General features: G+C 39.3%; 1 protein-coding gene across 3 annotated transcripts in view; it reads left to right on the top strand.

Annotated features, from left to right (window-relative positions):
* Positions 1 to 15166, top strand: part of LOC122549488 (arf-GAP with SH3 domain, ANK repeat and PH domain-containing protein 1-like) — a 365329-nt gene that overhangs the window by 329671 nt on the left and 20492 nt on the right. For all 3 annotated transcript variants that reach the window (XM_087986272.1, XM_087986271.1, XM_087986270.1), the window contains 3 exons: positions 3131 to 3200; positions 4401 to 4465; positions 6711 to 7447. In XM_087986272.1, the coding sequence (XP_087842398.1) occupies positions 3131 to 3200; positions 4401 to 4465; positions 6711 to 7447 (872 nt within the window). The remainder of the gene's footprint in view (positions 1 to 3130; positions 3201 to 4400; positions 4466 to 6710; positions 7448 to 15166) is intronic.

The following is a 15166-nucleotide window of genomic DNA, read 5'->3' as shown; positions in this document are numbered from 1 at the left end:
GTACTCAGAGGTTATCTTGTGTACTTTGGTAGTTCAGAATTCTAGCCTATCAGTTTTACATGGAGGATGCTTATGCTGTCAGCTGAAGTGACAGCTGTTAACATCAAGGCCACTTTCAACGGAGTGTGGCGTCAAGGAGCCCTAGCAAAACTGGAATCTCTAGGTATTAAGGGGCAAACTCTCTGGTTGGAGTCATACCTGGTAAATAGGAAGATAGGTATAGTTGTTGAAGGTCAGTCATTTCAGCTATTTGACATTAGTGCAGGAGTTATTCAGAATAATGCCCTATGCCAAACCATCTTCAGCTGTTTCATCAGTAATCTTCCCTCCATCATAAGGTCAGAAGTGAGGATGTTTGCCAATGATTGCATAATGTTCAGCACTATTCATGACTTTTCAGATACTGAAGTAGTCCATCTTTAAATGCATCAAGAGGGACAGAGGCTGAATAAGCTGGGGCTATTTTCCCTGAAGCGTTGGAGGCTTAGAAGTGACCTTATAGAGTTTAATAAAATCATGAGGGGCATGGATAGAGTGAATAGCCAAGTTCTTTTTCTCAGGTTAGGGGAGTCCAAAACTAAAGGACATAGGTTTAAGGTGAAAGGGGAATGATATAAAAGGGATCTAATGAGCAAATTTTTCATGCAGTGTGTCGTGCATGCGTGGAATGAGCTGCCAGAGGAAGTGGTGGAGGCTGGAACAATTAGAACATTTGAAATGCATCTGGATTAGTACATGAGTAGGTTTAGAGGTATAAAAGCCAAATCCTAGCAAATTGACTGATTTGATTTAGGATATTTGGTTGGCATGGATGAGTTGGACAGAAGGGTCTGCTTCTGTGGTGTACAACTCTTACTTCAAGAGCTGGAAAATATCCAGGCTTGGACCGACAAGTGGCAAAGTATCATTTGTGCCAGGCAATAATCTGTTCACCGTCCCTTGACATTCAATAGTGTTATCAATGAATCACCCACTATCAACATTCTTGGGAATTACCATTGACCAGAAATTCAATTGGACTCATCAGAAAAATACAGTGGTTACAAGAGTAGGTCAGAGGCTAGGAAATTTACCTCCTGACTCTCCAAAACCTGTTCACCATATTTACAAGCCACAGGTCAGGTGTGTGACCTGGATGGGTGCAGCTCCAACAACACTCAAGAAGGTTGACACCATCAAGACAAAGCAGCCTACTTGATTGACAGCGCATCCACAAGCATCGACTCCCTCTGCCTCTGATGCTCAGTGTGTACTATCTACTAGATGCAATGCGGAAATTCACCATAGATCCTCAGACAGCATCTTCCAAACCCATAACCACTTTCATCCAGAAGGACAAGGGTAGCGGATAAATGGGGGCACCATCACCTGCAAGTTCCCTTCCAAGCCACTCATCATCCTGGCATGGAAATATATCACCGTTCCTTCACTGTTGCTGGGTCAAAATCTTGGAATTCCCTCCTTAAGGGCATTGTGATTCAATCTACAATATGTAGAATGCAGCCATTTAAGAAGGTATTAAATTTTAGGCGGCAGACTAAAACAATCCTGGAAAGATCTCTATGTTCCCTTCAGTGCACCTCAGCCAGGGTCTCCAAGATGGTCAAACTGCACTGTTCTCTACAAAACCTTGAGGTTCCAGACTATTGGGCGATTAAGATGCAGAACAGAATGCCTGTTCGAAGAAAGGAGGAGGTAGATAAGTAAGAACAAGGTGATGAGAGGAGTGCACCCCTGACAGCACACGTTGCTGCCCAGGATGCGCTGGTTCTGCAACTTCTACTTGGGTTTCACCAATACATCATTATGTACCTTTTCCTCCCCTCATTTATAGTTGTCCTGCAAGTAATCAAGTATCCATTTCTTATTCTCTTCACAGCCCCACCCCTCAGTTCTCCGCCAGCTCCCACAATTATTTACTGTCAATTCCAATGCTGCTCTTCAAATGACTGGAAAAGTATCTTCTCGCTTGAAAAATTATTTTAATTTTTTTAAGCATTTTTGACAATCCCAAAAATGTTGTACAAGACCATCTTTGAAGCCCCAGAGAAAAACATTTGCAAAAACTGGTTGAATTGATCCACCAAATATGAAAGCGAACCTTGGATGTGGGTGGTTGCCATCTTTGTCTTCTTTGCATTGATATATCTTAAATTGTTACACATCCCCCACATTATAGCTTATATCACCATCATCTGCTTGATTCCTTGTAATCTGTTATAAGGTACTGGTAACTGAAACATCCATTGTAGATAAACATCCATTTGAGGATGACTACTAATACAACTATAGTGTGCGGCTGGGAAAGAATTGACTTATGTCATGAGTATATACAAATTCATGATTTTTGGAACCAGAAAAATAGGTTTGTCTTACGCACCATGATCTGCAGTAATTCAGTTCTGAAAAAGTAACTCTCCACATCCTAGGAAAGTAAATTTTGTCTGACTGGTTGTCAACTATGATTAAAATTTATCATGCCATTCAAAATTCACTTAAACTTGACAACTTAGCCTTGGCTTTTTCTGGCATGTTTAGTAGGTGACTAGTGGGTAAGTACCAAAACTTCACACACCTTAATTTATTTTAATGCAAATTCACTTGTCGTAAAGCTGATGGAGGAGCAAGACAAATTGAACAGCAGCTTCCTGATTTTCATGTTGAACTATACATGTGCATACCTTGAAAGCTGCTGAGAGAATTTATTCCAAAATAGTGGTCTCACAACTAATCGTACAAAATCTGAGCTAATGATTTGTCAATTAATTAATTTTCCAGCTTATTTTTAAAACATGAAACAATGCTTAGAATTAGGGAAAATGTGATTTAAATAATGTATTTTGTGGTTCAGAATTTTAAAATTAATAGTGAACAATACAAATAGCATTTGTTTCTTTGTTTTGGATAATATATTCCCAATTTTATTTTACTGGAATTCTTTGGATTGCTGCATTTAGAGTTAGTGATCAGTCATCTAAATTCTGGTTAGTGTTTCTTGATACTTGACTTTTGGTATTGGAATTTGCTTGCATCCATTTTTGGTGGCTTATTGTGTGTTTTTGTTTTCTAACTAATTTCATATCTAAATTAACGTTAAACCAATCTAAAATAATATTTAACTGTCTCTTAGGTACAGATTCTGGTCCCCCACAGTCAAATCGAACAGGAAATAAGTTTGAGGGGTTGTCTCAACAATCAAGGTAACTATAGATTTTTTTTGGTTGATGTTTAAATTAAATTATGAATGAGCCCTTTTTTCCTCACAAAAGGAGCAATATCCTGCTGAAATGGAATAATTCCAATTGTTAGCTATCAGAGCTACCAAACACCAGTTTAACATTTGTTTTAGGATTACTGGAGTTTAAATGTTGCATAATACTAATCTTTTTGAAAGAAGTTAAGATAATTGATTGTCATTTTTTAAAAAGTGTTCCTGTTGGGCAATGAACCGTTTAACAGTCATTTAACAGTCTCCTGCTGGTTTAGTGTTGTCTTATTTGAATGGGTCTAATTAATTGATAGATACCATCTATTTCAGTGAATGTTAGAGCATTTAATGGTGCATGTGTACATGGTGATTCTGTTGTATGTAACAATTAGTGAAAATACATACATTAATTCATTTTCAGTAGTCTAATATTGTTCCAATGTATTGGATAAACCTTTTTCTCAAGGCTCCAACACAGATTGCTCTCTTTTCATCAATAGGTGGATACATGTGTTTCAACCTATTATCCAGCAGCTTATCTTCTACTGTTATACAGTCTCAAGCTTCATTATCCAATAAGACTAGTTTTGTGAGAAGTTCAGTAAATGTCTACCCTCCCCTTGCAACTAACCTATCTCTCTCTCTCTCCATTTTTTTTATTGAGCACAAGGAGCTCTGCTAAAAGGAAGTATCTAAACAGTGCAAATCCCCTCAGCAATATGATAATACTATATGAATAACATGGTTACTCCTAGTTCCTCGAAGTGTAGTGCTATCAAAAGTTCAACTGGATTCACATCTGCGTATAACTAGATAACTTTGTAAGTGACCACCACAGTCATGTCATCTGGCCCTTTTCAACTTGAAAGGTGGCCCACTCTTCTTTGTCTCCCAAAAAATTTACTGTGACAATTGCTCATCGGCCAGAAATAACGTAGCAAATTTTCAATATTTTCTGATGTGTTAGACAATACAGTTTTATAGATTTCAGCTTAAAAGACTGACAATATTTTAAATATTACTCAAGAAATATTCCTACTCACAACATAAAGTCCCTATTCTTATTTAAGAAATGTATTGGACAAAACAGAATGAGAGATTCATAGATTATATGCTTTTATTTTCATCCTGAAAGCACGATTCAGAAGTGGTTATCCATTTGGTGACTCATTGTCTTTCGTTTGCTTTACAGTACTGGAACTGGAACCACAAAAACTGCCTTAGGTCCACGAGTGCTTCCAAAACTACCTCAAAAAGGTAAGATTAAATGTGTGTGCGTTACATTTGACGTTCAAATACTTAAACTTGTAAATTAACATGATATTGTAACATTTTACAAGATTAGCTCTTATTTTGAAGCTTTCTTTCATTGGCATGTATTATTTCCCACTCTTTTTACAAAATATCTATGAAATACCTGTGGACTCTAGTTAGTTAAAAGTTTTTCATTTGGTGCACATCCAATTTCCCTCATGAGTTTGTAAAGCTTGTTAAATGGCATAAGTAGTCAGAAGAACATAATACACATCATTATCTTAAGATAACTCCTCTTTTAAAATAAAATTGACACCCTGCAGAATTCTAAAGTCTTTAAGTACCATGTTTCTTTCCCACACACTCATACTATGCCTTTTAAAGCAACATCTTCTAACATAGAATCATAGAAGCTCTGCAGCACAAAAAGAGGCCACTTAGTCCATGGTGTGCGTACATGACTGGCTAAGCCTCAGATCAGTCATCTAATTTTGAAAACTACATTTACCAGGATAATGTCTGCCAGTTCTTCTCAGCCTAAGACGTCAGTCCTAACCTTCAAGTTCCCAGGTACATTTGTGCTGCTCCATTGACCATGCGATTTTAAGTCATGTAGCATACTCTGAACTTGAGTGTTTAATTAAAGAAATTGTGAACATTACACAAATTGAAAGCCATATATATAAGTATGGTGAGAATTGCAAAAACAGAGTGAAAGAGAAATGAGAGATATTCCACTAATTTAAGAATAAAGAAAATGGTAAATAGGTTGGCTCATACAGCAAAATAAAACACGCATGGAAGGAAATAAGGTGCTAAGACACCAGAGAAACAATGACAAGGGAATTATTTTTCTCTTCATTGTATAGGAGAAATGCTTTGTGAAAAAAAAAGTATTTTTATAATACCTTAAAGCCTCTCAATGTCTCATATATACATATAATTATCTACTTTGAAATATAGTCACTCTATTGCAGATGAAAGTAGTGGCCATTTTGCATTCAGCAAAGTTCCACAAACAGTGAGACAAATGATTAGTGGAGGGATTTTCTTCAGTCCTGGTCCTATATTTTTTCCTCAACCAAAAAAAAACTTACCTGAGCATTTAAATCACTAATGCTTGTAACACTTCTCAGGTGTACCACATTTCCAGGAATTACAATGGGAATAGTTGAGAGTTATAGAGATTCACAAAATTGGCCTCAATGTATTATGAATTAAGATGAAAATCATGTTGTGAATATGCTTAAAGATGGACCTATAGCAGGCCTCAGTGACTAGAACTGTTAGTTTAACTATATCCACTATGTACAGAGCTGGGAGCAATCTTTACATGATTATATTAGAATAAGTCCTTAAACACAATGTCACATGACTTTACATCACTTTCTGTGATGCCATCAGTTAAAATGTTGATCACTGCTGCATTGTACTACACCCATAATTGTTATCCAGTATTGGAAAGTACTTGTGTAGGTTTTGGTTGAGGGTGCTTATGGACGAAACTCAAATTCTTTTGACTAGATGAATAGCTTGCCGAATTCATACCCTAAGCTTTCACCAGAGTCACATGTCAAGAGATGTGACAACTATGAATCTTACCAGCATGAGGCAACACATTTACATAAGAGAACATTGAAAAATAAAAACAACTGGAAATTAGTTGATGTTTTTGGGAGTGCATGTAGGGATGGATATTGGAAAGATGATATGAGACCTTTGAAATGAGAGAATCCTAAAGTCCTTCACTAATTGTAGGAATAAGCTTTAAAATGCCATTTTAAGTTGACATTCAAAGCCTACTTACAACAAAAATTGTGACATTTTATTTCCAAGTTTTCTGCTAGGAGACCAAATTGAGCATCTCTCAGTAATAGACCATCTTAAGAAATGAACAAAAACTCTAAAGAAAATAAATGTTGATTTTCTAAAGTATTATAGTGTAGGGTTATGGTGGAGTTAGCCCCACATGAGTCATTTGAAGGAAAATTAGAAGAACTTGAGGGAAAGGGAGGAATGGTGTAAGACACAGTAAAACAAGCTTTATATTTTGATTAGAACTGATTTTCATTTCAAAGTAAGGTTCACATTGTTTGTCTAGTCATTTTTCATCTATTTGTGAAATGATTTTCACAAACTTTCACCCTGTTAAAGGATGAAAGATATTTTATAGTGATGTTTAGTTTTATAACCCAAATGAGTACTTCAACTGAAAAACACTAATCTTTGTACTTCTTCCAACTTCCAGTGTCCTTGAGAAAAATCGATAGTATCCATCACAGTTCAGTAGATAAATCAAATCCAGACACTTTTCAGAAGCCACATCCAGGAGACCTGACCCAGAAATCACATGTGGAAGATCCCTCCCAGAAGCCGCATCCAGGGGACCTGCCCCAGAAGCCGCATCCGGGGGACCTGCCCCAGAAGCCGCATCCGGGGGACCTGCCCCAGAAGCCGCATCCGGGAGACCTGCCCCAGAAGCCGCATCCGGGAGACCTGCCCCAGAAGCCGCATCCGGGAGACCTGCCCCAGAAGCCGCATCCGGGAGACCTGCCCCAGAAGCCGCATCCGGGAGACGTGCCTCAGAAGCCGCATCCGGGAGACCTGCCCCAGAAGCCGCATCCGGGGGACCTGCCCCAGAAGCCGCATCCGGGGGACCTGCCCCAGAAGCCGCATCCGGGGGACCTGCCCCAGAAGCCGCATCCAGGGGACTTACCCCAGAAGCCGCATCCGGGGGACCTGCCTCAAAAACCCAAAGATCTGCCACCAAAACCACAGCCAGGAGAAATCCCTCAAAAACCCCATATCGGAGAAGTCATCCAAAAGTCCCAGCCTGTGGAGATGTCCCAAAAGCCACAGGTTCAGGAGATTTCTCCAAAGCCACAGACAAGGGACATACTGCAGAAACAGCCATCTGAAGATGCAAATGGTACACCTCCCAGTTTACCTGAAACCCCTGTACCCCTACCACGGAAGATAAATACAGTAAGTATACTTATTTCAAGTTCAATTTAATCTGTAATTATGCTGAAATAACTGCACAGAGCTGGTATTCTGTCATCAAGTCACTCTTTATTTACTTGTGCAAGTACACTGGCTGTGGTCAGCCAGCTTGGGGTCAATTGCCTGAACTGAGGAGATTCTCATCTCCTGATTATATTTCTTTGTTTCCTCAGTGGCACTGGCGGTCAGTTCAGGAACCAGTTCAAACAAACAGCAAATCACAGTGACTGCACCCCAGCCAGTCCTCAAAAACAAAAGAACCCACAGTAATACACTGGCTGTGGCCAGCCAACTCCGAGTCAGTGCCTGAACTGAGGAGATTCTCATGTCCTGGTTAAATTTGTTTTTTTTTTAATCCGCAACACTATTGCCAAACAGTAGTAGTGCTTATTTCTCCCCAGCACCCATGTCATGTGTGTGCAGGATGCAATACACAGTGAAGAAACATCGAGTGCAGAAAACTTTACTGATATTCCACCACCTGGAAGAAAAAAAACACCGGAGAGGCCAATAATATCCTGAATATATCTGTCATTTCTTTTTTATTTAAACCAATACAAATTACAAGCAAATAGTTAGCATGAACTGTCATATACAAGAAACAGCAATTTCCAGGGGAAAGGGGCAGCAAAGGCAGACCCTAAACCCCACCGATCAACCAGTTTTCAGGGAAATGAGACAAATCTCAAACCCCACTTTCAGTCACCACAAAAGTAACAGTAACAAATAAATTCAAGAGAGTCCAATCAGCAAACTCCATACCCAAATCGTTGAAGATCAACAGGACAGGTTGAGAAAGTGATTAAAAGACTCTGGACCTCCAAGGCAAGGGGACAAAGGCAAGTAGGTTATAATGAACATTTATAAAACAACAGTTCGGCTCTGGTTGTAATGATGTGTCCGATTCTAACCACCACAAATTAGGAAGGATAGGAAGTCTTTAGAAAAGGTGTAAGAAAGATCTATGAGAATTAGGTTCTTCTTCATTGGAATAATGGAATTACTTGGAATAATTGGAGAGGTCGTAGTTTAAGAAAAGGTTATGAGGAGATTTGATAATGTAAAACAATGACTGCATATGCTGGAAACCAGATTCTGGATTAGTGGTGCTGGAAGAGCACAGCAGTTCAGGCAGCATCCAAGGAGCTTCGAAATCAACGTTTCGGGCAAAAGCCCTTCATCAGGAAAGGGTTTTGCCCGAAACGTCGATTTCGAAGCTCCTTGGATGCTGCCTGAACTGCTGTGCTCTTCCAGCACCACTAATCCAGAGTGTGAGGAGATTTGATAGCAATGTTCAAAATCACAACTATTCTACACAAAGTAGCAAGTAGGAAATGTTTGAGAATTGGAGAAGGCATATTTAATCTGTTTGGCCAAAAGAGAACAAAGGTGCCTTGAGCAGGACTTTTATTATCTAGTTTAGCTCAGAATCTGGAATGCATTGTCTGGGAGTGAAAGAGGCAGATTCAATCTTGATGTTCTAGAATCTCAGAATTATAAAATTACAGAAGAAAGCCATTTAACCCAATGTTTTTTCCACTGCCCTCCAAATGAGCAATCCACCTCATGCCATTTTCTTGCCTTCTCACCTTAACCCTGTACATCCTTTTCAGATTAAAGTCTAATTCCCTTTGATTTCATCACATTCTAAGTCAGTGCATTACAAACCATAACCACTTGTTGCATTAAATTTAATTTATTGTCACGTGTACCGAGGCACAGTGAAAAGCTTTGTCTTGTGAGCAATACAGGCAGATCACATAGTTAAATAGCATAGATAAGTAAAAAATAGGTAAACAGTGGCAAAACAAAAACACAGGTACAGGCAAATGTTAATAGTTTGTGAGTCCATTCAGTATTCTAACAACAGTAGAGTAGAAACCATTTCAAAACCGCTGATGCGTGTTCAGGCTTCTGTACCTCCTCCCCGATGGTAGAGATTGTAGAAAAGCATTGCCAGGGTGAGGTAGATTTTTGAGAATGCTGGCGGCCTTTCCTTGACAGCAGGCTTGGTAGATGGATTCTATAGATGGGAGGTTGGCCTTCCTATAAATGTTGGCAAGGGTATTTGCTGTCATGTCAAAATTTCTCAGCTGCCTGAGGAAGAAGAGATGCTGTTGGGCCTTTGTAACCAGTGTGTCCACATGAAGAGTCCACGAAAACTTGTTGTGGATGACCACTCCCAGAAACTTGACACTCTCCACTTGTTCCACCTCTGTGCTGTGTAGGGGGCAGGAGTAACATCCTGCCGAAAGTCAATAATGAGCTCCTTGGTTTTGCTGGCATTGAGATCTAGATTGTTCTCAGTGCAGCATTTTTCTAGGTCTTCCACTATCCCGTCTATAGTCTGTTTTATCACCATCTGAGTTTCGACCAACTATCGTGGTGTCATCAGCGAACTTGTAAATGGCATTAGTCTGGTATTTGGCAACGCAGTCATGGGTATACAGTGAGTACAGTAGGGGGCTGAGTACACACCTCTGGGGGGCTCCAGTGTTGAATGTTGGTGAGGATGAAATATTGTCCCCAGTCTTCACTGATTGTGGCCTGTGGGTCAGGAAACTGAGGATCTAGTCGCAGAGAGTTGGGCTTAGTCCAATATCACTACATTTAGTAATCATTGATCATTTTTTTTGTTATAATGCTTTTCTTATGATACTTTTGCAGTTTTTACTATTTATTTAAATCTGTGTCCTCTTGTTCTCAATTATTCTACCAATGTGAATAGTTTCTCCCTAACTACACTGTGATCCCTCATGATTTTGAGTACCCCTATCAAATCTCCTCGCAATCTTCTTTTCTACAAGGAAATTAGTCACCATTTCTTCTATCTTCATAACTCATCCTTAAAATCATTCTTTTGAGTCTTTTCTGCATTCTGTTCAGTGCCTTTACATCCTTCCAAAAGTGCAGTGCTCCAGCTGAGACCAAACTAGTGTTTTATACAAGTTCAGCATAACCTCACTCTTGTGCTCTGTGCGTTTATTTATAAAGCCAAGTTTGCTATATATTTGTTAACTGCTTTCTCAACCTGTCCTGCCACCTTTAATTGTTTATGCACATCTGCATCAAAGTCTCTCTGCTTCTGCACCCCTTTTAGAGTTATGCTTTTAATTTTATATTGTCTCTCCATAGTCTTCATACTGATATGTATGACTTTTGTTATGAGAATAGATTGAAGAATTTGGGACCCTTGAAGAGAAAGTGGCTGAGAGGAAATTTGATAAAGGGTTTCAAAATCATGGGCAGGCTGAGTATAGTAGATAGTTAGCTGTTCATGCTCATAAAAGAGAAAAAATTGAGTGGTTAGGATATGAAATAAATTGCCTGGAAATGTGGTGGAGGCAGTTTTGATTGAGGTATTCAAAAGAGCATTGAATGGTTTTTAGGATAGTAATTGAGTGCAAGGATATGCGGAAAAGGCAAGAGATTGATGCTAGGTAATAGAATTGGTGCAGACATGATGAGCCAAACAGCTGCCTTCTGCACCATGACAGTTCTGTGATTTCATATTTCATCATATTAACCTCTGTCTGGTACCTGTGGTGTTCCCTCTAAGCTGCACAGCAATCGAGAATCCATGCACGCTGATCAACATGCCAACACATTGATTTATGGGTTTAGAAGTCATCATTTTCAAAGGACCTCAGAGTCCACGCACCAAACAAAGAATTATAGGCATTATTGGTCACCTATGCACTTATTTCACCAATTTGGCCTCACTGTTCAAAATGCTTTCAAGTTTCATGGCATGTACAAACTTTGAAACTGTTCTGCACACCAAACAACCAGGCATTAAGATCTCTGTCAGGAAAAGTAAGGATACTAATACTGATCTCTGGACATCTCCAGTATACATCTTCTTGCAATCTGATAAGCGTCTGCTAACCATTACTCATTTCCTGTTACTGAGCCAATTTCATGTGCATGTTGCTACTGTCCCTTTTAATCCAAAAACTATAGTTTTGCTCACAACACTGTATCAGATACCTTTTGTAAATACATGTATACCTCATCAACCCTATTTGTAACCTCTTCAAAACAAAACTCGAATTATTTAACATGATTTTCCTGGAAGAAATCCTTGCTAATGTTCCTTAATTAATCTGCAATTGTCCGTGCGGATGTTAATTTTATTTCCAATTACTTTAAGTTTCCCTCACCACCAAATTTAAACTGACTGGCCTGTAATTGCTGAGTTTAATTTTACACCCATTTTTGAACAAGAATGTAACATTTCGAATTCTTCAGTCCCCTAGCACCACCCAAGGGAAAACATTATGGCCAGTATTTCTGCAATTTTAGTCCTGCCCTTCTCTGAGCCAGGTCTTTGTTAAAGCTATAATATTAAATTTCAACATGGCAATTGCAACATATTCCCATAACTCAGTGATTAGTACTTTTGAGGCCCCGATTGTTAATTTCCTACCTAGCTGCCTAAATTCTAACTGCAAGACAACTTTTTCCTCTCTGTGCCTTGGTCATTTGTACAAGTGTGGGCTGTGATTTCTGCTGTTCATCTTCCCCATCAGATTTCCTTACAATTGCTTACTGACATCCTTGACCCTGGCGCAAGGGAACCATTAGCACATCACTGTTCTTTCCCAACAACAGGAAAAAAGATGCCTTTGCAGTATGACAATATGTTGAAAATGTTGGCATTTGCTAAAATTTGGGTAGTTTAGTTTCACTAAGGTTTGATGTATTACTTCCTATGTCTCACATTAGTCATCAAAAAATGTTTTGGTCAGTTCTAGTAAAGAAAAGAGTTGAATTGTGGCATATGGCAATTCAGTCTAAAATCTGCAAACAATCTCAGTGATAGGCATAAAAGAGTCCAGATCACATTCCTGAATGTCAAAACAGGTCTAATTTAATCAATTTATTCAATGGAAGCTGAGGGATAACCCCGTTTGAAAGTGAATTAAGTTGGTAACAGGAAATAAAAAGCTGTGAGGAATCCTAGAAATAAGGTGACACAAAGCCAAGTATTGAGTATACTTTGAATGCAGAATGATGTCGAAAAGACAAAGGGCACTCCACCTGAATGCACATAGTATTCGCAAGTAGACGATCTAAACAGCAAAAAGTAAGATAAATGATTGATATAATTGGAATTACAGAAACGTGGCTGCATGGTGGTCTTGACTGGGAACTGAATATTCAGGAATATTTGACATTTAGGAAGGAGGGTCAAGAAGGAAATGAAGGGAGAGTGGCACTCATAATAAATGAGAAATGAGAATCTCAAATTAAATAACAATGTATGGAATCTGGTGAAACTAAGAAACAGCAAGTGGTAGCAAACATGATTGGAGTTATTTACAGCTGAAAATGTGTTGCTGGAAAAGCGCAGCAGGCCAAGCAGCATCCAAGGAGCAGGAGAATCGACGTTTCGGGCATGAGCCCTTCTTCAGGAATCTTCTTCGGGCTCATGCCCGAAACATCGATTCTCCTGCTCCTTGGATGTTGCCTGCCCTGCTGCGCTTTTCCAGCAACACATTTTCAGCTCTGATCTCCAGCATCTGCAGTCCTCACTTTCTCCTGGAGTTATTTACAGACCACTAGTGGTCTATGTAGCAATGGTAGTGGTAGCGCGGGACATGGTATAAATAAGAAAATGAGAGAAGCTTGCAGCATTAGCAACACAGTAATCATGGATAAATTCATTCTGCATTTAGACTGGGTAAACTAATTGAACACAAAAGCTGGATTGTCCTTAGGTTAGGTTTCTTGAGCAATATATTAAAGAGCTGACTAGAGAACAAGCAATTTTCAATTGAGAATTATGTAATGAAAAAGAGCCAATTAGTAATTAGTGACTTTAGAAGGGGTTCTAGGATTTTGACTGAACAGTGGTGTGGTAGTGGCAATATGCTTCCACGTCAGGATGGTATGTGGCATGCAAGGGTACTTTTGCAGGTGATGGTGCTCCTATGAATCTGCTGCCTTGTCTTTCTAGGTGGTAGAGGTCATTGGTTTGGAAGGTGTGGCTGCAGTCCACCTTGTAGATGGTGCACACTCTGCCACTGTATGTTAGTAGTGGAGGGAGTGAATGTTGAAGATGGTGAGTGGGGTGCCATTCAAGTGGACTGTTTCATCCTGGATACTTTGAGCATATTGTGTCTTGAAGCTGCATTCATCCAAGCAAACAGTGAGTATTCCTGACTTCTGCCTTGTGTTTGGTGAGCCAAGAGATGAGTTACTTACTACAGAATTCCTGTTCTCTGACCTGCTGTTGTAGTTACAGCATTTATATAACTGTCAAGTCCAGTTTCTGGTCAGTGGTAAATTCTGGAAGCTGATAATGGGATATTCAGTAATGGTAATGTCAAGGAGAGACAGTTAGATTCCTTCATGTTGAAAATAGTTATTGCCTAACATTGGTTTATTGTAAATGTTACTTGGCAGTAAATGTTATCTGGGTCATGCTACATGTGGATAGGACTGTACTTGTAACTGAAAAGTGCTCAATGTATCGAATATGTGCAATCATCCCTCATTTTGAATTTATGATGGAGGGAAGATCATTGAAGTAACAGAAGAGAGTTGGGCCTAGGTCACTCCCCTGAGAAAAACCCGCAGAGATGTTCCAGGTATGAGATGATTGGCCTTCTACAATCACAGTCATTTTCCTTTGTGCTGGGTATAACTCCAACCAGTGAAGGTTTTTTGATGTTTTTTCATGGGATGTTTGTGCTGCTGGGATGGTCAGCATATGTTGCCCTTGAGAACATGATGGTGAGCCTCTTGTTCACTCCTCCCCCCACCAAATTGCAAGTGACTAATTTTTCCAAGGCCCCTTTATACCATACTCAGCCAAATGTTGCTTTTCAAGGGCTGTCACTTTCGCCTCAGCTCTTTTGGCCATGTTCAAAGTATTTAAATGTTTTCATGATTCCATATGAAGTACAAGGTCTATTTTGAGACAATGATTAAACACTTGATCAGTGCTTTTCAAATAGGTTAGGTGTATAGGGTTTCTCGAATAACAGAATTTGGCCTTGTTGACTCAGCAAAATCACCCATGCTGTTTGCAGAACTAATATTGCCTATTCAGGCTGATATCCTTGTTTTAAGAAGTTCCATTTGGAATTTCTCATCCTTCATCTTGAATAGAAGGAAATACAATTTACAAAACTCGTGTCAACCTAAAGGTGAGAATGGCTTCTTACACAACTCATCGGGAGAAACTTCTAAAAGGCAAAGTTCAGAGATTGGAGACCAAGACAACCCTTAAAAATGAAACACTCCTTTTCCTGGACCAGGCTGTATTAAGTCCAGGAAACTTCCTAAAATATCTAAAGGATCACAACAAGTCTCTTTTCCATATCATCTAACATTCTTCTACGTCAGTGCCACCTGGTATTCATGAAACCTCTCTGGATTGATGACTGTCTTTGAAGTTGAACCTTTTAAAATACATTTTGAAAACTTGCAGTGGAATTGTCTGTGTTTGTCAGGAATTTTCCATGACCACTTGATGAATAATGTAGTAGTTTTTGCCTCTCTATTTTCCCTCCTTACCTTTGGTCCTGAAAACACTGTCTATTTACTAGGTTTACTACCTCTTCCAAGCGGCCTTTAAGCATGTGAATCTTGCCAACTAGTATTCGTAAATTATTCAACTGTAGATACCAAGCCCAATCCCCTCCTTACCACACTCTTACACGCCAATATTTCATTCAGGATATCAAATAA

This window comes from Chiloscyllium plagiosum, unplaced genomic scaffold (assembly GCF_037043375.1).
Source record: "Chiloscyllium plagiosum isolate Xiang-an unplaced genomic scaffold, Cpla_swu_hap1 HiC_scaffold_4, whole genome shotgun sequence".
Classification (NCBI taxonomy): Eukaryota; Metazoa; Chordata; class Chondrichthyes; order Orectolobiformes; family Hemiscylliidae; genus Chiloscyllium; species Chiloscyllium plagiosum.
This window is presented reverse-complemented; position numbering and strand designations above follow the sequence as displayed.